A 22813-nucleotide genomic window follows, 5' to 3' on the forward strand; every position below is an offset into this window, starting at 1 on the left:
TTGGATGTGGCTGAGAGCTGGACAGTTTCTTGCTCAGTTCCCCCCCTTTCTCTGGAGCCTCTCACCAAGCCTTGAGATGCCCAGGGATGCAAGGCACAGCTCTAAGCCTGGGGATTTGCCTGGGCAGTGCAGGTGGACACAGGGTTTCACAGGACACCAGGGCTGTGCAGGAGCCCCTCCTCACTCTGCAATGCTCCTGCATCAGCATTATCACTGTGAATCCATGCAGAGGCTGTGTTTTGCAAGAAACTGGTGATTTTTAACCTGCCCATGGGGTCTGACAGCTCTGCTCCCAGGATTTATGTGCCTTGCAGAGCACCTGAGGGATGGCTCTTCTCACCCAGCAGTTGTGGGAGCGTGTGGGAGCGTGTGTGCAGAGCTGTGCTGCTGGGACAGAGCTGCAGATGATTGTCTGAAAGGGGCTTGGTTGTTGAACATGATTTACACCCAGGGGCTTTCCTTTCCACTCTTTTAATTCACCTTCCCATTTCCCTAGGTGTGGTCTTCAGGGCAGCCAGGACTTAGGTGAAGAGACGGAGAAATCTTGACTCCATGTTTCAGAAGGCTGGTTTACTATATTATGATTTATATTATATTAAAAATGCCACACTAAAACTATACTAAAAGAAAAGAAAGAAAGATGCATCAGAAGGTGAGACAGGAATAGAAAGGAATGAATAACAAAGGCTCGTGACTCCCAGAGAGTCTGACCCAGCTGCCTCCTTGATTGGTCATGAAGTAGAAACACCCAACATGGACCAACCAAGGAAGCACCGGTTGCATTCCACAGCAGCAGAGAGTAATTTGTTTACATTTGTTCCTGAGGCTCCTCAGCTCCTCAGGAGAAGAAAATCCTGACAAAAGGATTTTCATAAAATATCATAACTACACCTAGGATCTGTCCTGTGCTGCTGTTAACAGTGTCTGAAATGTTTAGACCTCTTCATGAGCAAGACTTTCTCCATTTACATCTTCATTTTTGCCTGGGGATGGAGCCCAGCAGCATCTGGGGTTTTTGTGCTGTGCTTGGCAGCCGTGCCCAGCTCAGCCCCTCCCTGTCACCTCTGAGGCAGGAACAGGAGTGAAGGGGACACATAGACTCCAGGTCTCTCAGAAGGTTAAGCCGAGTTTATTAGAAACCCATTCCTTTCTATACACCTTTCCCATACAGGTGGAGCTGACTGGTCATTTAATCAACACCCATCACCACTGGATAATTAAGAAGACACCCTTTGGTAAACATCTTAGGAGAAACAACTGCTCAAAACCCCAGCTGCAAGATTGTTTTAGTTCTTTCTCTGAGCTTTCTCAGAATTCCCCAGAACAACTCCTGGGAAAGTTTCCCTGGCTTTCTCTCTCTGAGCAGGCTGTCAGTGCCCACACTGCCCAGCTCTGTCACCCCAGCCCGGGCTGGTGCTGGGCTGCCACCAGCCCTGGCTGCTCCCTCCTGCCCAGGTGTCTGCAGCTGATGAAGGCTTCCCTTGCCTCTGAAGTTGTTTTCTCCACCTGTAATGTCAGAGTGGCCGCAGAGGCCGTGCTCTGAAATGTCACACTGTTAGTGCTGCCTCCGGGGGACGTCGGGGCAGGGATGGCAGCTGAAGGGCAGCTCTGACCATGCCTTTAAAGGTTGGGCCTTCATGCAAAGGTTGGCAGTGATCTCAGCAGAGCTGTGGCCCTACCCTGCCCCTGCTGTCCTTCCAGACAGTCCCAGGGACAGGGTGAGGGATGGAAAACTCATCCTGGGCTCCAGCTCCACACTCAGGTGGGCAGGAAAACGCAGAAGAGGCAGAGGTGGGGCTGTGCCCTTCCAGCTGGGACCCACTCTCTGCAGAGCTGGTGGGACCCTCTGCTCCACCAGAGCCCATTCGGACCTTCCTTAAAGTGCCACAGAATCTCCAAAATCACAGTTACGGGGTGCCAGGGTGGGTCAGGCTGGAGGGACCCCAGAGGGTCCCTGGTGTCACCTCCCTGCTCCAGCAGGGCCACCCCAGAGCTCAGGGCACAGCAGGCTGTGCTCACGGCTCTGCCGTGGCCCCAGGGAGGGGTCACTGGGGGACACTGGGACAGACACAGGGACACACTGGGAGACACAGGGACACACTGGGGGACACTGGGACAGACACAGGGACACACTGGGAGACACAGGGACACACTGGGGGACACTGGGACAGACACAGGGACACACTGGGAGACACAGGGACACACTGGGGGACACTGGGACTCACTGGGGGACACTGGGACAGACACACGGACAGACTGGGACAGACAGGGACAGACAGAGTGACACAGGGACAGACAGGGACAGACTGGGACATCCAGGGGCAGCCAGGGACACACACAGGGACACACCCAGGGACAGAAGGGACACCCAGGGACAGACTGGGACACACAGGGGCACACAGGGTCAGACTGGGACAGACAGGGACAGACACCCAGGGACAGACAGGGACACCCAGGGACAGACTGGGGCACACAGGGTCGGACTGGGACAGACAGGGTCAGATACCCAGGGACACAGAGGGACAGCCAGGGACAGGCAGGCACCGCCAGGGCTGCCCCCCCTCTCCCTGGGGCTCCTCTCCAGGCTGAGCAGCCCCAGCTCCCTCAGCCTCTGCTGGCCCCGAGCTGCTCCAGCCCTTGCTCAGCCCCAGCAGCTCCACCCCAGCCCAAACTCTCTGAAGCCCCTCGGTCTGTCACTCTCACCCTGGTGGGTTTCTCCTCTCACACTGGGGTTATAAAAAGCTCCTAAGTCAGAAACGCAAGTTTCATGCCTTTTGTCTTTAATTTCACTGTGGTGCTGAGTGGCTCGTGCTGGGTGAGATCTGATCAGTGGTGACACAACGTGGATTCACACAAGTGCTCGGGAGCTGACAACCTCTTGTTTATATATGGGTTTATTTTTTTAATCCGAGCCCTACACCACTGATTTATTAATTTCTGCACGTCTCAGATGCACCGAGGCTTACAAGCATCTCAACAGAAACCTTTTGTGTCCCTGCTTGCCAGGGCTTTTCAATTCTCTCTTTCTCATTTAGATTTTCTTCTCAGGCTCCTGTAAATGCCACTCAGCCATGGGCTTTGCTCCTATTGTGATTGTCAGGAATGGTTGAATTCCCACCCCCAGGCAGGAGGGATCCCTTCCTTCTTCAATTGTGGGGCTGCTCCTCCCAACATCCAGGGATTATTTTGACAGCTTAGAGAAATTGCTTTGATTTTGTGCATTAATGCTGCTCTCATGCCTTAACACCTTTTTTTTTTTTTTTTTCTCAAAGCTTGCTTTATTGCCTCCTCTCTGCTCTTCAGGAGCTGTTTTAAGTAGTCAGACTTCCACAATTGCCTTGAATACCTTCTCCCTCTTGTTTGAAGTCCCTGCCTTTAGAGAAGGGTTTAAGTCATTTAGTCTTTCACTGCTGTGGTTTCAGAGAGCACTTGGACTGCAGCTGGTTTAAGTTGGAGGATTCCAGGGAAGTTCTGACTCTGGGGAGAGCAGAACTTGGGACAGACACACTGTGCCCACATTTCTGCCTTGGAAAGGTGACATTTTGTTGTCCCCTTTTCCCCAGGCTTTTTCTCCTGAAATATTTCTTTTTGTGGAGCACCAAACATCCTTTCCTTCCTTTCCCTTGGATAGGGATGACAAAAAGGAAGCCAAATAACCAACAACAGGCTGACCTGGGGTGCTGTGCTGGTCTGAGGGATGATTTTGCAGCCAAATCACAGAATCCCAGAATGGTCAGGGTGGGAAGGGACCTTTAAGATTATGGAATTCCACCCCTGCCATGGCAGGGACACCTTCCACTGTCCCAGGCTGCTCCAAGCCCCAGTGCCCAACCTGGCCTTGGGCACTGCCGTTTGCTGAGTCCCAGTGTGACACAGACTTCAAGCTGGGACTATTTTGCCCATAATTTCCTGGGTTTTTTTGTTTCCCAGCTCTTTGCAAGCTGCCAGGGGTTGTCCTGGTGTGCCTTTGCTGTGTCCATGTGGTACCATCCCACACAGGATTCCCTGTCATGGCACAGCTCAGTTAGGAGGTAGATCTGAACTGGAGAGGTCACACAACATTCTTCTCTGCTCTCTTTGCACATCTCCTTGCTGATGAGCCCTGGAAGTCCTGGAGCTCCTCCTCCTCCAGCTTAGTTAATTCACTGTCCCACACTGCTCCATCCCGTTTTTCCAGGATCCCCCAGCTCTTCGGGCACACAAATGAGACATTTCTACCTGTGCTGCTCCAAGTTCACCTGTGGATAGAGCTCTTTCTGTCCCCCTTTCTCTGAGTTTCTTGGTGTTTTGGTTGAGGAAGAACATCAGCCTCTAAGAGCTGCTGGAACAGGGATCAATAACAATTGGGTTCTTTCTGATCGGCTCCAGGAGCCCCAGGCAAGGAGTAACATTTGGCAATACAAGCTCAGAGCAAACATCCCCTCCCGAGTGCCCAGCTCTTCCCTCTCTCATTATCAGGCATCACCTCTCAGCTCCTGGCAGCTCCTCACGCACAACCCTCTTATCTGCAGCCTCTCCCCTTCCTCTGAGCTGGGAGGAGGCTCGCTTTCCCCACAGGGAGCAGCCTAGAACAATCTGCCAGCCCTTGCCACAGCCCTCCCTGCCATTTATCCATCCCACTAAAGCTGAAACCTTCCCCAGCTCAGGAGGGGCAGATTTAATTACCCTGCTGTTTCCTGCCCTTCTCATTGGATCATTAAGGAGAGTTCCAATGAGCTGGGTGTGATGGTGCTCCCGGTGGCCTGTCACAGCACGTGTCCTCCTCTCCATCCATCAGCCACTGAACACTGATGGATTATTCAGGTTATTCAGTTCCACACCCCTGTCATGGACAGGGACAGCTTCCCCTATCCCAGGCGGTTCCAAGCCTTGTCCAGCCTGGCCTTGGACACTCCAGGGATGCAGGGAGCTGGATCTCCCAGGCAGAGCAGAGATTCCTCCCTGGAGTGATGTGGGCCAGGGATGCTGACAGTCAGGTCAGAGAAAGAGTCAGATGAACTTTCCCAGGCATTATTCTGGGAACTTTTGAGAAAGTTCAGAGAAAAAATGAAAACCATCCCTAATCTTTACAACTAGTGTTTTAAATGTGTTGTTTACTTGTAAGATGTGTACAAAAAAAAAAAGTGTTACTCCTAATTAACCAATAGGATAAGAAGTATTAATTAAGAACCAATCAAGTCCAGCTTTGTCAGAACTGTCTGTTAAAAGATGTGCAATATCCAATAAACTCAACATTTTACCTTCTGAAAACATAAGAATTTCTATCACTTCATTCATCCGTCGTTAATATAAGAAGAACAGACAGTGGTTCCCCCAGCCCAGCAGAGCTGCCAGGAAGCAGCTGCTGGTCCTGCAGCGTGCTGTGCTCCTGCCTAGGGGGTGAGGGTGCAGGGCTCTCCTTCAGGCCAGCCTTTGGAAGGATAAAACCGACAGATGTCCCTCCCTTGTGCTCCTGGGTGCCTTAGCAATGGTTAGGGAATGGTGGCACAGCCCTGGACACCTCTGCAAGCCTCGCCGTGCCCAGCTGGCCAAGCAGTGCTCCACTGGCACCTGGGGATGGAAACGTGCACCCTCACACTGCTGGGTGGCACGAGAATTCATCTGCCACAAAAGTGCCTGGAATTTCATCTAAATTTGACACCTAAACTTCCCAGGGGACTGGGATGAGTTGGAGAGGTGCAGTGGCAGCTGCAGTTCAGGTACTGGCAGCTCCTGGGGACATTTGCCACTGCCAGAGGCCCCCTTGTCCCAAGGACAGGTCACTGCTGCTGCTCCACTCATGGAACCACAGAACAGTCTGGGTTGGAAGGGACCTTTTAAATACTACCCCCTGCCACAGCAGGGACACCTCCCACTGTCCCAGGCTGCTCCCAGCCCCAGTGTCCAGCCTGGCCTTGGGCACTGCCAGGGATCCAGGGGCAGCCCCAGCTGCTCTGGGCACCCTGTGCCAGGGCCTGCCCACCCTGCCAGGGAACAATTCCTAATTCCCAAGATCCCATCCAGCCCTGCCCTCTGGCAGTGGGAGCCATTCCCTGTGTCCTGTCCCTCCATGCCTTGTCCCCAGTCCCTCTCCAGCTCTCCTGGAGCCCCTTCAGGCCCTGGCAGGGGCTCTGAGCTCTGCCTGGAGCCTTCTCCTCTCCAGCTGAGCACCCCCAGCTCTCCCAGCCTGGCTCCAGAGCAGAGGGGCTCCAGCCCTTGGAGCATCTCCATGGATTCCTCTGGACTCTCCAGCAGCTCCAGGTCCCTCCTGTGCTGTTCCCGGGGCTGGGGCAGCTCTGCAGGTGGGGTCTCACCTGAGTGGGACAGAGGGACAGAATCCCCTCCCTTGGTCCCCACTCTGAGGGGTCAGGCCAGGACATGCACAAAACAGGGCAGGAAGTGTCCCTGGTTCCGTTGTCACCCTGATTTGCTGTCACCTTCCTGCAGAGCTCCGTGTGGGTCTGAGCAGCCTGTGCACAGGGGAAGAGGGTTTGGGCTGCTTTCCCAGAAAAAGGGCTGTGTGAGGGGGTGTCACCCCAAATAACAGCTGAGGAGGAAAGTGGGAAGGAAGAGGCCACAGGTGGTGAGGCAGAACCAGCAGCATTCCTGGGAGGAAACATTCCCATGAGCGGAGCAGTGGTTTAGGATTTGGGCTCTGGAACTGACGGGAGATTGGCTGAGTTTGCTCTGGAAAAGTCCTCAAGAAAGGGAAGGCAGTGAAAGAGGCATCAGAAAGAGTGACAAGTTGGAATTCCCAGCTTCACTCCAAAGCATTCCTGCTTTTCCCGTGAGAGGCCCCATGGTGCCCCCCTTGAGGCTGGGAGGGGATTTGCTGGACACTTTTTGTGGAGTTTTGGGGTTGAGAGGTGGGAACACTGAGCAGGTCTGGGAACCAAGGCTGGCACCAGGAACATTTTGGGAAGCAATGTCTGGAGAGCTCCTGCTGGAACCAGCAGGGTTCGTGCTCCTTGTCCTTGCTCCTGTCAGAAGCTGCACAAATCATTTCCCCTGGGGAAGGAGAGTTGGCTTTCACTTTGCCAGGAAAAAAAGAGCAGGAGAACACGAGGAGATGGTTTTTTTTCTGTCTTCAAATCCACAAGATTTACTCTTCTTTTTCCTTGACTTGCATTATATGAGAAATCCCCCCAAAAACCCCTTGTGAATATGCTGGGATGAGGCTTTTCCAGGCTGGAAGAGATGGGATATTCTGTTTGGAAATTAATATATTTCCTATGAGGTGCCATTTGGGTGCCTGATGTTATTGCTCCTGCAGGTTTGAGCTTTCCAGTGGCATTTCTGTGATTCTGCTGTAATTTCTATTCATAATTTGACCAATTTCTTCCTTTTTCTCACTTGAGTTCATTCCTTTGACGAGACTGTTCATATTTCCCCCACATGAGCAGTTGGCCCTTGGTCTCCCTTTCGTGCTGCAGGAGGTGAATTAAACAAAGATGGCAAATGAAATGGAAAGGAATTCACTTAGTCCCATGAAATATTAACAGGCACTGATGGGAAGCGAGCCCTGCTGCTCTGGAAGGGCTCTGCTGGAGGGAGGGACCTGCAGGGCGGGGGTCCCCTGGACACTTGCAGGGCCTGGCTATGGGATGGTGACTGCCTTCAGTCAGATTCCTGGTTTGGTTCTTTCCACTGAGGAACGAGCCCCAGGGGCTGAACTCAGGGACAGGCTGACCCTGTGTGCTTGGGGTGCAAGGGGAAGGACAGCCACCTGGGCCCTGCCACCAGGGCTGGAGGGGTGACAGCAATGCCCAGTCCTGGGGACAACCGGCTCCCATGGGAAGGAGAAAATACTGTTTATTTAAGGAAATCTTTCCTTTCCTCTGCAATGATCCTGAATGCTCTAGCAGCTGTGGAGAGGGGTGAGATGCATGCCTGTGTCCAGCTGGGATGGGAGCCCCTCCAGCAGGATGGTTTATGGACAACAAATCCCACAGGGATGGATGCTCCAGCCCTTTCTCAGGACTGTGTGTGCAGGAGCATGGCCAGGACTTGCTGACAAGATCCTGGCTCTAATTCCTCATAAACCTGAAAGCAAGAGGATTCCCAGAGGCAGGGAAGGCCAGGGAGGGTTGGAAGGAGCAAGTGTGAAAGCCCTGGAGGTGAGGAGAGGCTGCTCAGCTCGGGAGCTGTGCTGTGGAGAAAGAGGAGATGTAAACAGAGCTAAGGATCAAAGGCACAGAAATCCAGAGAAAAATACCTGGAAAAGCACTGGACCAGGCTGTCCAGGGAGTCACCTGGGAGTGCTCCAGAAACGTGTCCCTGTGGCACTTGGGGACTGGTTCAACAGCACTGGGCTGACACTTGGGCTTGGAAATCTTAGATGCCTTTTCCAACCTTATTGGTTCTACAATTCCATGAAACACAAATAATTTCCACTAGTATATTTCCCAGAATTTTTTTCTAAACCCAGTTGTCTTCTTTTTTTTTTTTTTTTTCTCTGACTTTTTTTTAAAGGTATTGCTGTCACAATTATTTATTGATGGCATCACCTCGATGCTAGCAGGCCCCGGGCTTGGACCGATGTCCTGGTGGATGAGATGTGTACAAACTCCCCCAGCCTCTGCTCATGGACCTGGATTATCATAATAAATTCAGATTTCTGTCAGGCGCTCAATTTCCATGGTGCAGAATATCCTGTCTATGGAATCAATGGACAGTTATTAAATGGATTAAGAAACAGGCAGCTTAAAGCCCTCAAAATGCGATTGTTGGTGGAGGATCAGTGCAGAACAAGCTGCTTGCACAGGAGCTTTGCAGGATTCAGCTTCCACCCTGCTGTATCTCCCTATTTTCATGAATGATCCAGAAAATATCCATAAATTACTGCCCGTGCAGATGGCAGCTGGCTGGGACTTTGCCCTGATAAATACAGCTGAAGGCAGGGCTCTAACGCAGAGAAACTGCAGCTCCTGGGAGGGTGGCAGCAGGAACATGGAATCCAAATCCAGCAGGGGCTTGCTCTGGGAGCGGGGAATGGGAGCTGCAGGGCCTGAAAGTGATTCAAGGCCCATTGGAGAGCAGGTGATTATGGACATTTAGTGCCCTGTAGTGGGGACATGCATGGACACCGGGAACAGGGCAGGCTGCAGATGGAACAGGAGTTTTACCCACCTGGAGGAAAAGCAGGAGGGTGTCACAATAGGACATGAAATGATGACACGCACACTGCTGCTCTCCAGGTGAACAAAAAAGAGGGACCTTTATTTTCTGACTATTTTCTGACTCCAACATTTATAGTTTTCCAAAAGTGACAGTGGATTGGAGGGTGACAGTGCCACCTCTCCCATGACACTGGACAGACTAACAGTCCATCAAATTTCTCCTCCTCCATGAAAGAATGCAAAACATAAGTTATTTACAGAATTGTGTGTGAGAAAGTTTGTTACAAGAATGCAAACATCAGAAGGCTTAGCAAAGTCTTAAAAAATCAGGGTGACAGGAGGGCGCTCTCATTTCTCTGCCTGCAATGAGACCTTGAACTGAGGACTTTGGGCATGGAAGTCTGGTGTGAATTCCTGGTGGAACTCTGTGGGATCTCAGGGTGGGTGTGAGGTGAGGGCAGCTCAGCCCAGCACCGGGGGCTCAAACCCTGCTGGGCTGCAGGAACCTTTCCCCATTGCTCCCAGGAAAACAGGGAGCTGTGTAATCAGCAGCCTGTTGTGTCCTTGTTGAGCTCGGCTGGAGGAGCTGCACGTTTCAGAGGAATATGTTGATTTATAGAGCTCTGGGTGCCGTGCTCCTCACCTGGGGAGCGTGGCTGAGTGAGCTGCACTCACCTGAGACACACACACTTACCAAAACCCAGTCCCAGCTCGATCTGGGAATGAAAGGATGAGGCACGGATGTGTGCCAGGAGCTGGGAGAGATGCTGGGGGAAAGGGGAAGGAGGGAGAGGGGGATCATGGCCAGGCTGGAGGGGCTGGGTGCCCCAGGGGGATGAGGGATATCCTGAGCCTGCTGAAGGCCACCTTGAGGTGGAGACCTCACAGATCACAGCTCTGCTCCTCCCCTACTCCAGGTGACAAACCTGGGGATATCTGGAGAGCTCTGGTCCTCCAGGCTCAGCAAGGGGAGCAACAAGTTGTGAGCAGGGCAGAGACATCTGATCTCCAGTCCCCTGTGCCTGCTCTCTCCTGTGGTTGCTCCCGCTGTTCTCTGGGACCGTGGCTGTGTCCAAGGGTGGAGTTGGAATGTTCTCCCCCTCCCTGTCCTGCCTGAGGGGCCTGGGGCTGTTTGCTCACTCTGCATCCACACACACCACCAAACTGAGGCCATGGGGGATGTTTGGAACAACTTTCCCTGCCAGGCTCTTTCCTGAACTTCATCCCTGCACTTCCCATGATGCAGATGCTGAGGTTGTGAGCAAAACCTGAGATCATGTTATTTCAGAGGAAAACCGAGGAAAACGCTGCCTTGGGCAAGGGGGCTCTTCCAGAAGCTGTGGGGGTGGGACTTGCAGCTGGCAGGGGGTGCAGTCCCAGATGGCTGGAGGGGAGAAGGTGTAAATTCCATCTGGAGCTTCACCTCTCCTCTCCCTGAATCACTCACACACAGAGCAGCCACCAACGCCAGGTTTGGAGCTGCAGGAAACTCTCCTTTTTCCTGAGAAGATTCTGAAGATTCCTGAGGTACTTGGTGCCCCATGGGAGACCTAAATCATCTCAGGAACCTGTGTTTCCTTCCTTTGGACACCTGTTTGTCCCTGATTTTTTACAGATATGGCACAGATAATCCCAGCTTCTGGAGGAGCTGCTTGTGATTCACAGTGAATATTTTGTCACTTCATTCTTCCCAGCGTGGGGATGGAATGGTGGCAGGATCATACATGATCCTGCTCGTGCAGTGTGCTGGATGCATCCCAGCTGGATAGGATGGGAATGAGGACTGGGGTTACTTAGGGTGCCCTCAGCAGAGTGTTAGAACCAGGAACAGCTTTTCTGGTCTCGTTCTCAGGGATCTGCTGGGTTTGGCTTTACTGGGCTGGGTGTGGGTTTTGGCCGTGAGACTCCTGGCAAAAGGCAGCGTGACAGGGACAGATTTGGGGAAAAAATCCTTCCCTGTCAGGGTGGGCAGGCCCTGGCACAGGGTGCCCAGAGCAGCTGGGGCTGCCCCTGGCTCCCTGGCAGTGCCCAAGGCCAGGCTGAACAGGGCTTGGAGCAGCCTGGGACAGTGGGAGGTGTCCCTGCCATGGCAGGGGTGGCACTGGATGGGATTTAAGGTCCCTTCCCACCCAGACCATCCCATAATCCTGTGACAGCTGTGACAATACCATGGCCATTGGTGGCTGTCACTTGGAGAAAGTGCAGCTATGACATTTCATGTAACCCTGGGATGGAAGAAACCTTAAAGATGAACTCATTCCAACCCCTCTGGTTCTCCCAGGCTGTGAGGAAGGCCCCCTTCTTCCTCCTCCTCCTCCTCCTCCTCAGCTCCCTGTGCTCAGTGTGGCTGGGCCCAGCCTGGCAGGTGCCCAGTGCAGCCCTGGGAAGTGGATCAGGATCCCAGCAGCTCTCAGAGCTGCTCTCCAGGATGAACTCAGTGGGATTTGGAGAGCTCAGCAGGTGTCTGCAGCCTTTCAGGGATCTCCCCCTGCCCTGCAGCCTTCCTGCCCATTCCCTTCCCCTTCTGGTGCCCATTTTTCCCAGGAGTGCCTCAAGTTCTCCAAATGCACATTCCTTTGGGCACTGGGCCTTTTCTGCCTGTCATCCAGCTCCCACAGACTTGGGCCCCTGCCTTTGGCACAGCTGGCCCCTGCTCTGTGCATCTCCTGGAGACTTTGCCCTGTCCTCCCGCTGTGCTGTGGAATTTGGTACCTGACAAAAGGCACACTCACTGCTCTGAGCCAAATCCCACAAATCCCATGTGCTCCCTGAGCCGCGAGGCTGCTGCTGTGCTGCAGGGGCTCTGTGCTGGAGAGGGCCCAGGACAAGGCTCTGCATGGTGTGTTCAGGAGAGCTGGACAAATCCATGGTTATTCCAGCTCCAGACACATCACACCCTGAAAAGGGCCACACTCCTGCATGCACTGGGTAACCAGTTCTGGGGAAGGAAATGGGAATACTGGGAATTTGGGTGGCCAGCAGCATCTGAGACCTGCAGTGTCTGCACAGAAAGGAGCAAGGCTGGCCCATGCCAAGCCCAGGAGTGGAATAAACCCACCTAAGAGGCCTTTTCCACAGGAATTCCCCATGCTTTACTTTAAGCTCATCCTTTTCTCCCTTTAAAAGGTCAGGAGCTTTCCCCTTCCAGATGTGCCACAAATGGAAAGAGGTCAGGTGGCAACCATGCAGATTTATTTTGTACTACATGAGAACAGCTGAAAATTCTGCTTGTGCTGATGGACCTGGCAGAGAGAGCCCCACCAGGTGAGGGGCAGAGCACTGACAGGAGGACTCACTGCAAAATGGGCTGGTGTATCCATTGGATTTCCCAGTGCCTATCCACAGGAAACAGGAATAACTAGGTCAGGATTTCAGTGCTTAAGAACCTCAAAGATTATTCCTGATTTCATGAAAATAATTTTAGATACTATCTTTGACCTGTGTGGGTTGGCCAAGTCCTTATTTATTGTTCCCTGTAAGGGAGGGAAGGTGCTAAAATGGAATTTCCAGAGAAGCTGTGGAACTTCTGTACAAGTCCATCTGAACCCTTGAATACATTTGTTTAAACCTCTGCAGCTGTCCATCTAAATCTGTGCAAATTTCCATCTGAATCTCTGCAATTGTCCATCCAAAGCTCTGCAAAGTCCATCTAAATCTCTGCAAAACTCCATCTAAATCTCTGCAAAACTCCACCTGAACCTCTGCAAAACTCCACCTGAACCTCTGCAAAACTCCACCTGAACCCCTGCAAAACTCCATCTGAACCCCTGCAAAACTCCATCTGAAGCTCTGCAAAATTCCACCTGAACCTCTGCAAAACTCCATCTGATCCTCTGCAATTTTCCATCTGAACTTCTGCAAAATTCCCTCTAAATCTCTGCCCAATCCCATCTGCACCTCTGCCATGGCCCGAGGTGCCCCTGCACCCCACGTTTCGCGCTGTGGAGTACAGCAAAAGCGTCTGGAGCAGCATCCCTACAGGGACCTGGGGCTTGGGAGAATCCCCAAGAGGGGAAAGAAGGTTTTCTGTCTGGTAGGAAGCCAGGGAAGCTCTGCCTCAGGCCACTGTTTGCCCAGGGCTTGGAGAAGGTGCCAGGGAAACGCTCCCACAATTTAGAGCTGCATTCCCACCCCTGTCTGCTCCTGGATGCCATCTCAGCCCAGCCCAAATGTCCCTGGCCAGGCTCCCGGCAGCTCTTCTCACCTTCTCTTATTGGAATCAGGACTTTTCCCATTGCCTGGCCTCCCAGGGCACTCCTGGGCTGTAATAATTGATAATTGTTATTGTTAACCAGGGACCTGGTGACTCCCTTGATATTTCTCTCAGAAGGGTTCTGTGACCTTTTCTCTGAGCAGCTCTCACACCTCCGTGCCTTGCAGCAAGCCTTGGGAATTCAGCAGGATGGAAACCCTCTGGCTACAGAAGCAACTTTAATTTTTGTGCTCCTCGTTGGGTTCTCACTCAAATGGGCTGAAACACAAACTGTTCACTCTGCCCTTCTCCTTCCTCTCCCTGCTGCTGCCCAGGGAAATGCTGGCAAAGCACCAAAAGCATAACCCTGACCAAATGTTCTTAGGCTAAACCCAGGCTGCTGCCAAAATTTTGGGAGTGAGGGAGAGCCACTGGCAGGGGTGGGGAGCCCCACGAGTGGGAGCTGCTTTGGCACATCCCAGGAAAGGATGGAGCTGTCCCAGGGAAGGGCTGTGCTGCCCTGAGCCCCTGGAAGGAGCCGTGGAGCTCGGCCCCGAGCAATGCTGAAGAACCAGCGTTCAAACCCCCCTGGAGGTTTGGGAGGATGGAGTGGAAGAATTGCACAAGATAAAACTCGTTTTTACCTTCTTCCCTTCAAAATATCCCTGCAATATTAAGTCTAAAAACCACATTAAGGGAGTGTGATTTAAGAGGGGAAGATGAAGACCCGAAGTGAGGAGATGGCACATGCACTGCCTGCCTCCCTGCCGGGATGCATTAGGAAATGACCTCTCAGCCCTGGGATTTTTCCTGCTCAAACCCTGTTCAGGGTGTTCAGGAGGGGCTGTGCTGCCGAAGGCAAGGAAGAGCACCTCAGTCCCAAATGTTAATGGGTCTGGATGCAGTCCCAGAGGATCTGGGATCAGGAACAAGCCAGGGGCGGGGTTCAGGTGCCTAAATTGCTGCCCCTGCTGCTGCTCACATCCCAGCAGCTCCAGGCAGGGCTGGCACAGGTCTCACACGGAGCTGCACCAAACCTGCCCGCAGCGCCCCTGCTGCCTCAGGCCCCCAAGGGTGCCCAGAAGGGAATTAGCTCCCTATTTTCAGGCTGCTGGGATTTATCACCGGTGTTCTGGTGTGAGCTGGGGCTCAAGATCCAGCCCCTGGACCTGAAGCATCCCCAGCAGAGCCTGGGCAGCGATTCAGAGCCCCAGAGCTGACCCACCCCAGTGACCTCGCTGAATGTCCCACCTGAGAGGGGTGTCTGACACCCCAAAATCCCCATGGAGATACAGAGGTGCCCCAGGACCTGCTTCAGCCCCAAAATGTTGTGCTGCAGCTGCCTGAGGGTGGCAGGACCTGCTCTGCCCCGCAGCTGTGACGCTGCTGCCTGTCCCAGGTGTTTCTTGGAGGCAAAGCTTCGCCCCCATCCTCTCCTCCCAGCTGGAGCCGCTCCCGCTGCACCTTCACGCTCCATCCTTGCTCTCCACAGCGGAAGGGAGGGAAATTCCAGACTACCCCGAGCCGACTGTCCTTCCTCTCTGACCTCTCGATCCACCTCCACTTGAAATGCATCAAAGCGCTGCCCTCTTCCCTGAGGCACAGGCACAGCCCCACCTTTGGCCACAGGACAAAGCGGGAGGCACCAGGAACAGCCGAGGGCGGAATTTCAAACGGCGCCCACGGAATTTCAAACCATGCCCACTCCGAGTGGGGAATTCGGCAGCTCCAGTGTGTCCCTGCTTTAAACAAAGGCGAAACGCTGTGTGCATCAGCAAAAGGCTTTGTATTGTAAAATGTTCCCTTCATGTCCGAGCAGGAGAGAATTCTGATGGTTATTGACCCTGCACTGCAGGAAAGGCACATAGGAATATCTCCAAATCAATCGCAGAGCAGAGCAGCGGGGAGAGGCCGGGCTCTGCAAAGGGCATCACGTTGCAGCTCGCTCCGGCCTCCTGGAAAAAAGTTTGCAAAAGCATCTGTTGGAGGCCCCCGGAGCCTTTTCTTTCTAATTGCCACGTTCGACAAGGCGATGGCCCGGGGGAGCGGCGGAGAGGCAGATAATGGACCCACTTTAATTGCTTCCAGTTCCATGAGTCACAGCACTCGGGAATGGCAAAGGGGAAGCGCTGCAGCTTCACTGAAGGAGCTTTCTGGCTTTCAAGAAAGCTCTGGAGGAACAAATGCTAAACTCAAAGCCAAAGAGTCTTGGAGGGACTGAAGGTTCCAGGTTCTGGAATTTCTTTCATGTTTTGCTTTTGACAGAAACTCTCGAGTTAAGTTTTAATCCTGTTCTGAAAGAAGGAGGGATGGTTTCTCAGCTAAGAGAGGAGGGGATGGGTGTCATTCCTGAGCCTTTTCCTCAGGGATGGGCACTGAGATGGGTGCTGAGTGGAAGAGTCCAGCTGGAGGTGGAGGATAACATCCATTGGTGGTGGGAGCTCACTGCAGACACAGCAGTGGGGATGGATTTATCTGGAAGGTGAAGGGAGGATGCTGCTCCTCACTGGCAGCTGAGTGTGGCATGCTCTGGGAATGGGCAGACAGGGAACCTTCTGACCTCCCTCCTCCCTGACAGCCCTGAATACCAGAATCCTGGAATGCTTTGGGTTGGGAAGGACCTTTAGGCTTATCTTGTTCCACCCCTTGAGACCTTCCACTAGCCCAGGTTGCCCCAAGCCCCGTCAAACCTGGCCTGGAATATCTCCTGTCCTTCTGGCCTCAGGGCAGGGGGGGTTCCCGGAAAAGTAAGGAGCTCACAGCCAGAGCTGAACCCAGTGCTCCAGGAAAACAAACCAAAATAACCCTGTGCGAGGTCTGGGTGGCTGACAGCACTTGGTGTCCACTGGGGTCTGGGGCACACTGAGACCAGGCACAGCTGCTGGTTGGACACCAGTCACTGGAGAAGGGTTTTGGAGGAGCAGGGAAAGCCATGGCAGGGTCCCTGGGCTCTCTGTCACGGCACACCCAGCCTGGCTGGGGACAAAAGGGTCACCTTGGCTTCCCATGGCCTCATCCACTCCTGCCCCTCCCCCTGGCCCTGCCCCGGCTGGGACTGACAGCGGCTGGGCCGTGCCATGATCAGCCAGGACACGGCTGGGCTGCACGGTGGGGAAGCCACTGGAAAATGGCTTTGGGGGATGATTGACAGGAACTGTCTCGCTGGAAGGAGCTAATCCGAGCAGCTCATGAACACCAGGTCCCTAATTAAAGCGCACAGCCTGGCCCTGCTGTAATTAATTTCCCGGTGCTGCTGGCTGGCAGCGCTCTCAGTGCCACTGACTCAGCGCTGCTGGCAGCCTCCGGGGCATCGGGAGGGACAGGGGGGCTGAGCCTGGCAGCAGGACGTGCCCCTTCCCTCCTGGAGCCACCGTCCTCCAGCCCTGGGCACAGCCAGGAGCTGGGCAGGACCCTGCTGCCTGGCTGGGAGCTTCTCAGGGAAAGAGAGATCCTGTGGGTCCCCTGTGCCCGCTCAGCTGTCGGGAGGGCTGGCACAGGGCAGGGGGATGCTCGTGGCTCCCTCTGCCAGCAGCTCTGTCCCCGTGTACACATGGATTTACAGGGATTCACCGTGTCCTTAGCTGGAGTTGGGACAGCGATGGTGTCACTGTGGCTCCTCTCGCTTGGCAGTGGGTTTTGGCATTCCCTCTGCTGTTTCCCATTTATTCCTCAGGCCTGTGGGATGCCCCCGGGCTGTGGCTGGATTGTCCCCAGGCCGTGGCAGGGAGGAGCAGCCGGGGCACAGCTGGATGCTGCCCCAGTGTCCCGTCCGAGCTGTTCTGCTGGAGTGGGAGGTGTTGCATGAGGAGGTGACTCCCGCTGCTCCAGTGTCACCCCGGCCCCATCGCCCGAATCACGGAGCTGACAAGGGAGGCTCCAGAAAGTCCCGTTTCTCTGCCCATGGGGTTTCATTATCAGCTGCAGAGGGCTGGCCAGAGAGTCGCCAGCAGTGTTTTAATTTCCCAGGAGGCTGCTCTTGGTGTGCCATGGCTGCGGCAGGGAGTCTCAGTTGTCTCATTTTGCTGTGCTTCATGCAATGGGACGTGACACGTCAAAACATGACAAGGCAGCCAAAATGTGTCACAACACTGCACTCAAACTCTGCCTTGCAGGGCTGCTCAGCAGCTGATAGCATCAGGCTCCAATTATCTCTGCATGCTGAGCTGGGGTTTTTATTCCTTGTGGAATATGATATATGGGAGTCTGCTGCCTGTATTGGACTGTTGGATCACATCAGATTCATTTACCACACATGGTGAACCGTTCTGACCAGACTGACACCCAAAGCTGGGATCCCGGCCTGTTCTTGCAGGAAGGAGACCTTCCCACCTCAGCTTTTCCAATTGTTATTCCTTCAGTAAAGATTTGGTGAGGTTTCCATGCGGTTAAAATCTATTATTGTTGGTGTTTGACGTGGTTTCATTGGCCACTCAGCACCTGCCAGGCTCTAAGGGAGGTGCAGCCACTGCCTTCAGAGTCCCCCTGGGAATTTGCAAGTCTGGATTTGGCTCCAGTCTCCCCAGTTCATCCCATTCTGCTCCACTGGGCTTTCCTGTCTGGCTTTCTGCACTCTGCTTTTCCACCTTACTTTGTAATGAGGCATCAACATTCCGGAACAATGTTTTGAGTTTTTCAAAGAAAAAACCCTCCCACAAGAGAGGCATAGCTGCTCTTGACCCTGAGCTGGAGATTCCCAGCGATGGGGAGGACGTGTCCTTTGGCCAGAGGTGCTGTGAGGAGCTGGGAAGGAGTCACAGTGCCCCTGCTCACATGTGGCATTCCCAAATGGAGCCTCCCGCTGCTCTGGCTGCTTTCCATTCATTTTATCTCCCGTTTGGAGGAATCACACTAGTAATTGGCTGCTAATTGCTGGGAAAGCACTGCTGGCACTGCCTCCCTTCCCAGCAGTAGCAGGGAACAGCCTGGCTCTCCTCAGGTCTCTCAGGGGACCTTCAGGGACCCTCGAGGTCCCTTTGGAGAAGGTGCTGCTCTGTCCGTCCCCTCCCTCCCTCCAGGCTCATTCCCAGCTCCCCAGCTAGGGAATTTGGTGAACCAAAATGCTTCCCTGGGATTCCAGTGCAGCCCAGCTCCTGGGGAAGTGGGTGGGCATCACCAGGAAAAAAATTGTTCCTCTCTGGGATTTTCCAGCCCCATGGAGCTGCCAGCATGCTGGGGACACATGGAATCTGTTCCTGTCTTGCACACTTGGTGGGATCCCTGAAGGAAGCCTTGCACGTGACTTTCTCCTACAACAGCACGATGGAAAATCCTGCTGTTTCCTCCTCTTCCTCGGTGGCTGCACAGGTTCAAAGGAAAAAAAAAATATGGGGAGAGAGGAAGCAGGAATATGTGGCTTAAAGTTTTGAGCAGGAGAAGGAAAGGATCCTTTTGGTCCTGAGACTTCTCCAGGCAGGTCTGACCTGAAAGTTATTCTGGGAATGTCTCACAGTTATTTCTCCCAGGAGATCAAATCAGTTCAAAATTATTTGTGGAAAGTCACAGTCATGTTTTGAGAGCAGTGTGGGGACACCTGCTTGTTTGGAAGAGTTGTTCCGTGACCCTGCAAAGTGCGGAGCTGGTGGCACTGCTGGGATGAGATCTGGGGTTTCCTGGTACATGCCAGGTGCTTTTCCAGGGGCTGAGCTGTGCCAGGTGTGCCCATGGCAGAGGGAAATGCCCCAGCATTTGGTCCCTTTGCTCACAGTTAAGATCTTGGGAACAGAGCTGGTGTTGGTGCAAATCCAAAGCTCTGATCCCACTCTTTCACCTCCTGAGGGTGCAGGGCAGAGGAGGCACTGGGACTCCATCTCTAAATGTGTACATTGTTTTAAGCTCTTGAGCTGAGTGGCAGAATCCCATTTTTAATCCTACATTTTAATCACTGGCTGCCCTGGCGTCTGTTTGTGGTTGGTGGTGCCACACTCGGAGCAGGAATTTCAGGCTCCTCTGCCAGGAGAAGCGCTCTCCATGACCCTGCCTAATTCCCACCCTATTTCTGTCCTTCCTCAGGAAGCAAACTGCTGATTTTGGTGCTTTGCTTGAACATCCCATCAGGAGTGGAGTCCTGCCCCGGGGCGTGTGTATGCTACAGTGAACCCAAGATCACCATCAGCTGCCAGCAGCAGGGGCTGACAGCCATCCCCACCGAGATCCCCATCCAGAGCCAGCGCATCTTCCTGCACAACAACCGGATAACTCTGGTGAGGGCCACCAGCTTCACCTCCTGCCGCAACATGACCATCCTGTGGATCCACTCCAACAACATCAGCCTCATCGAGCCCGGGGCCTTCTACGGGCTCACCAAGCTGGAGGAGCTGGACCTCAGCGACAACACGAACCTGAAATCCATCAACCCTGTCACCTTCCGGGGGCTCGTGCACCTCCACACCCTCCACCTGGATCGCTGCGGGCTCCTGGAGCTCTCCACAGGGCTTTTCCGAGGGTTGTTCTCCTTGCAGTACCTCTACCTTCAGGATAATAACCTCCAGATCCTGCTGGACGACACCTTCATTGACCTGGCGAACCTCACGTACCTGTTTTTGCACGGGAACAAGATCAAGAGCTTGTCGGAGAACGTCTTCCGCGGGCTGATCAACCTAGACCGCCTGCTGCTGCACCAGAACAGGGTGAGCGTGGTGCACCGGCGCGCCTTCCATGACCTGGGGAAGGTGATGACCTTGTACCTGTTCAACAACAACCTGACCGTGCTCACGGGGGACACCATGGCCCCCCTGGTGTCCCTGCAGTACCTGCGCCTCAACGGCAACCAGTGGATCTGCGACTGCCAGGCCCGCTCGCTCTGGAATTGGTTTAAGCAGTTCAAGGGCTCCTCCTCGGAGCTGGAGTGCCACCTGCCCCCTCGCCTAGCAGGGCGGGACCTCAAGCGGCTGCAGAGCTCCGAGCTGGACAGCTGCGTGGACTCCTTCAACCAGATCCGCACCAGCATCTTCAGCACCAAAACCAGGTCGGGGAAGCTCCCGACGGGGCTGCCCCCGCTGGGCTCCCACGACGGCTCCTCCAAGTGCTGCCAGCCAGAGATGGACAAGTCCTTTATTTATGAGGCCAAGGGCAAGGCAGGGCCCTCCTCCCACAGCAGCCGCTCATCCAACAACCACCTCAAGGAGAAGGAGAACATGTCCAGGCCCAAGTACATGGAGACGGACCCTTCCAAAAACGGCAGCAACAAGCAGATAAATGATTCCCCCTTTGGGACCTTCCCCAGCATTGTAGACCCTCCTTTGACCAAGTTGAGACCCGAATTTCTAGAGCCCATTGAACCTTCCACAGTCCCAACCAAAAAGAGGCAGGGCTGCTCTAAAAAGAACAGATCAAAGGCCCAGTGCCGCCTCACTCAGCAGGGGAACAGCTCCACGTTACAGCTCAGCCTAAGCCTTTTGATCCCCCCCTTGGTGTGGAGCTTACTGTTATTCTGCTAAAATTAACTCTTTTCCTGGGTTGATGACACTTTAATACTCGACTTTTGCTGACCTCCATAAATGTTGCAAACAAAAGCAGGACTCCCATCCACCCTGAGAAAGCTTTGTTACACAAAACTTAACTGGATGCCTTTATTAAAACAAACAAACAAACAAACAAACAAAAACAAAACAAAAAAGACAAATGCTGAGATGTACATAATTTATTTGTCCTGAAACCTGTGAATTATACCTTTGGTCTTCGGAACTGCACTTGCCCACAAAGCAGCTTTTGCTACAGCAGATGGTAAAGAAGTATGGTTTATTTACAGGAAAAAAAAAAAAAAAAAGAAGTGTAAGAAATGCTCTGAAAAGAATGTCTAAAGTCTGTTTGTAACTCACCATCTCACTGAACAATGTTGCAGGTTCCCATTTGCAGAGGTAATGGATTTGATGCTGTTTTAATCCTATGTTGATGACCCTTGCAGTTTTTCCGTCTCCATTCCATCCTTTACACTGCGTTTACGGGCAGCATTTGTTAAAGAATGCTGCCTGCCCCTTCACAAGATTGCAGTATATATAGATATGCATTTTATTTTACTTGTGTACAAGTATACAAAAAAAACCTATAAAATAAAGATTTCTTTTTCCTAAGTGGTTGTCATCTGCAAGGGGTGAAGGACTGGGAGCAGCTGAAAAGCTGAAGATTTGAAAGGATGTGGAGTGTGATCTGAGCGTTTAACACCACAGTGATAAATAAGGCATTTTTGGATGGTTATGCAACCTGTAACTGGTGCCAGCAAAGAGTTTGGTTGTGTAAAACATGCCCTGCTCATGCTCCTGTTTCCCTGCAAACTGTCCCACCTCCTCCCAGCATCATTCGGGTTCCAGAATGATCAGAAGAGCAGGAAATGCTGGCCCAGCCCCTCAGAGCTGGGGTAGAGGAATGTCAGAAACAATCCAAGCTTTGGGCAGGGCCGTTTTTCTCCTGCTCTGCACGGATGGGCTCAGCTCTGTGGTAGGTCTGAAGTGGAGCAGCACTGGGATTTAGGAAATATGGGGGTTCTCCCCAGAAACACAGGGCCTGGCAGCTCAGGCGCCCATCCCTGGAGTCACTGTGCCAGTGGCTCCATCTCCAGGGAGACCTTGGGATGCTGAGAAAATAAACCATTGCTGTCCACGTGCAGTGGATGCCACTCCACGGGACCCAGTGGGCCACAAAGTGGAGCTGGCTGTGCCCCCCTGGCACTGCAGCCACCGCCTGGGCCAGGCCAGGAAGGGTTGGGCACAGAACTTATCAGGAGGCTGCTTTTCCTTTTCAAAGCACAGAGATTGTCCTGTGCCCCTCTCTCCTGCTGGGGTTTGGAGGTCTCTGAAGGCAGGAGCAGCCTGTCACACGCAGGGGATGGGGGCCAGAGAAGGGCAGTGGCGCAGTGCCAAGGGAATGTGCACTCCAGGATTATGTGTGGAAGTCAGACTGGGGGGCTCCAAGTTGCACCATCCCTTGGGGTTCCAGCACTGCGACTGGTGCTGAACTTCCCAGAAGGAGTGAGGCACTGCCAGCCAGGAGCGAAGGGCATCAGCAGGGCCATGGCTTCCTTCCAGCCTTGTCCTAGGCCTGATGGCTCAGGAGGAGGGAGCAGAGACCGTGGGGAGGAGCAGGAGGATGCTTGGATGGCCAACGTCCCACCCGGGGACAGGTCTGTGCCCCACTCTGGGGTGCTGCTGGCTCTTCCCACCTCTGCCACAGCCAGTTGCCACCTGGGTGAGTGACAGGGAGTGCCCAAAGTGCTGCAGTTGTGATCTGTCTCCAAATCCATCCCTGGGGCTGCCAAAAGGTGTGGCACAGACTCCTGGGAGTGACCATCTGCCTTGTGTCACCGCGATGGGGACAGGCCTGTCTCTGCCAACTGGGCAGGAGCTGCTGTGCAGGACAGCCCTGGGATCCCAGCAGATCCCATTCCTGTCAGCCCAGCTCCATGATCCAACCTCTGCAGAGGCTCTAGGTGTTTGGGTGCAAATTCATTGTCCTGCCAGAAGGATGGAGCAGGAAATCAGTGCCTGTGCTGGGACAGTGCCAGGTGAGCTGGGCAGCCCTGCCAGCCCTG

General features: G+C 53.6%; 1 protein-coding gene across 1 annotated transcript in view; it reads left to right on the plus strand.

The window, feature by feature from the left end:
• RTN4R (reticulon 4 receptor) overlaps positions 1-21359 on the plus strand; it is a 79964-nt gene extending 58605 nt beyond the window's left edge. Inside the window, exon 2 of the mRNA XM_038152820.1 lies at positions 19300-21359. Coding sequence (XP_038008748.1) covers positions 19300-20726 — 1427 coding nt within the window. The 3' untranslated portion in view covers positions 20727-21359. The remainder of the gene's footprint in view (positions 1-19299) is intronic.
• Positions 21360-22813: the final 1454 nt, after the last annotated feature.

Source organism: Motacilla alba, chromosome 15 (genome assembly GCF_015832195.1).
Source record: "Motacilla alba alba isolate MOTALB_02 chromosome 15, Motacilla_alba_V1.0_pri, whole genome shotgun sequence".
In the NCBI taxonomy this organism is placed as follows: Eukaryota; Metazoa; Chordata; class Aves; order Passeriformes; family Motacillidae; genus Motacilla; species Motacilla alba.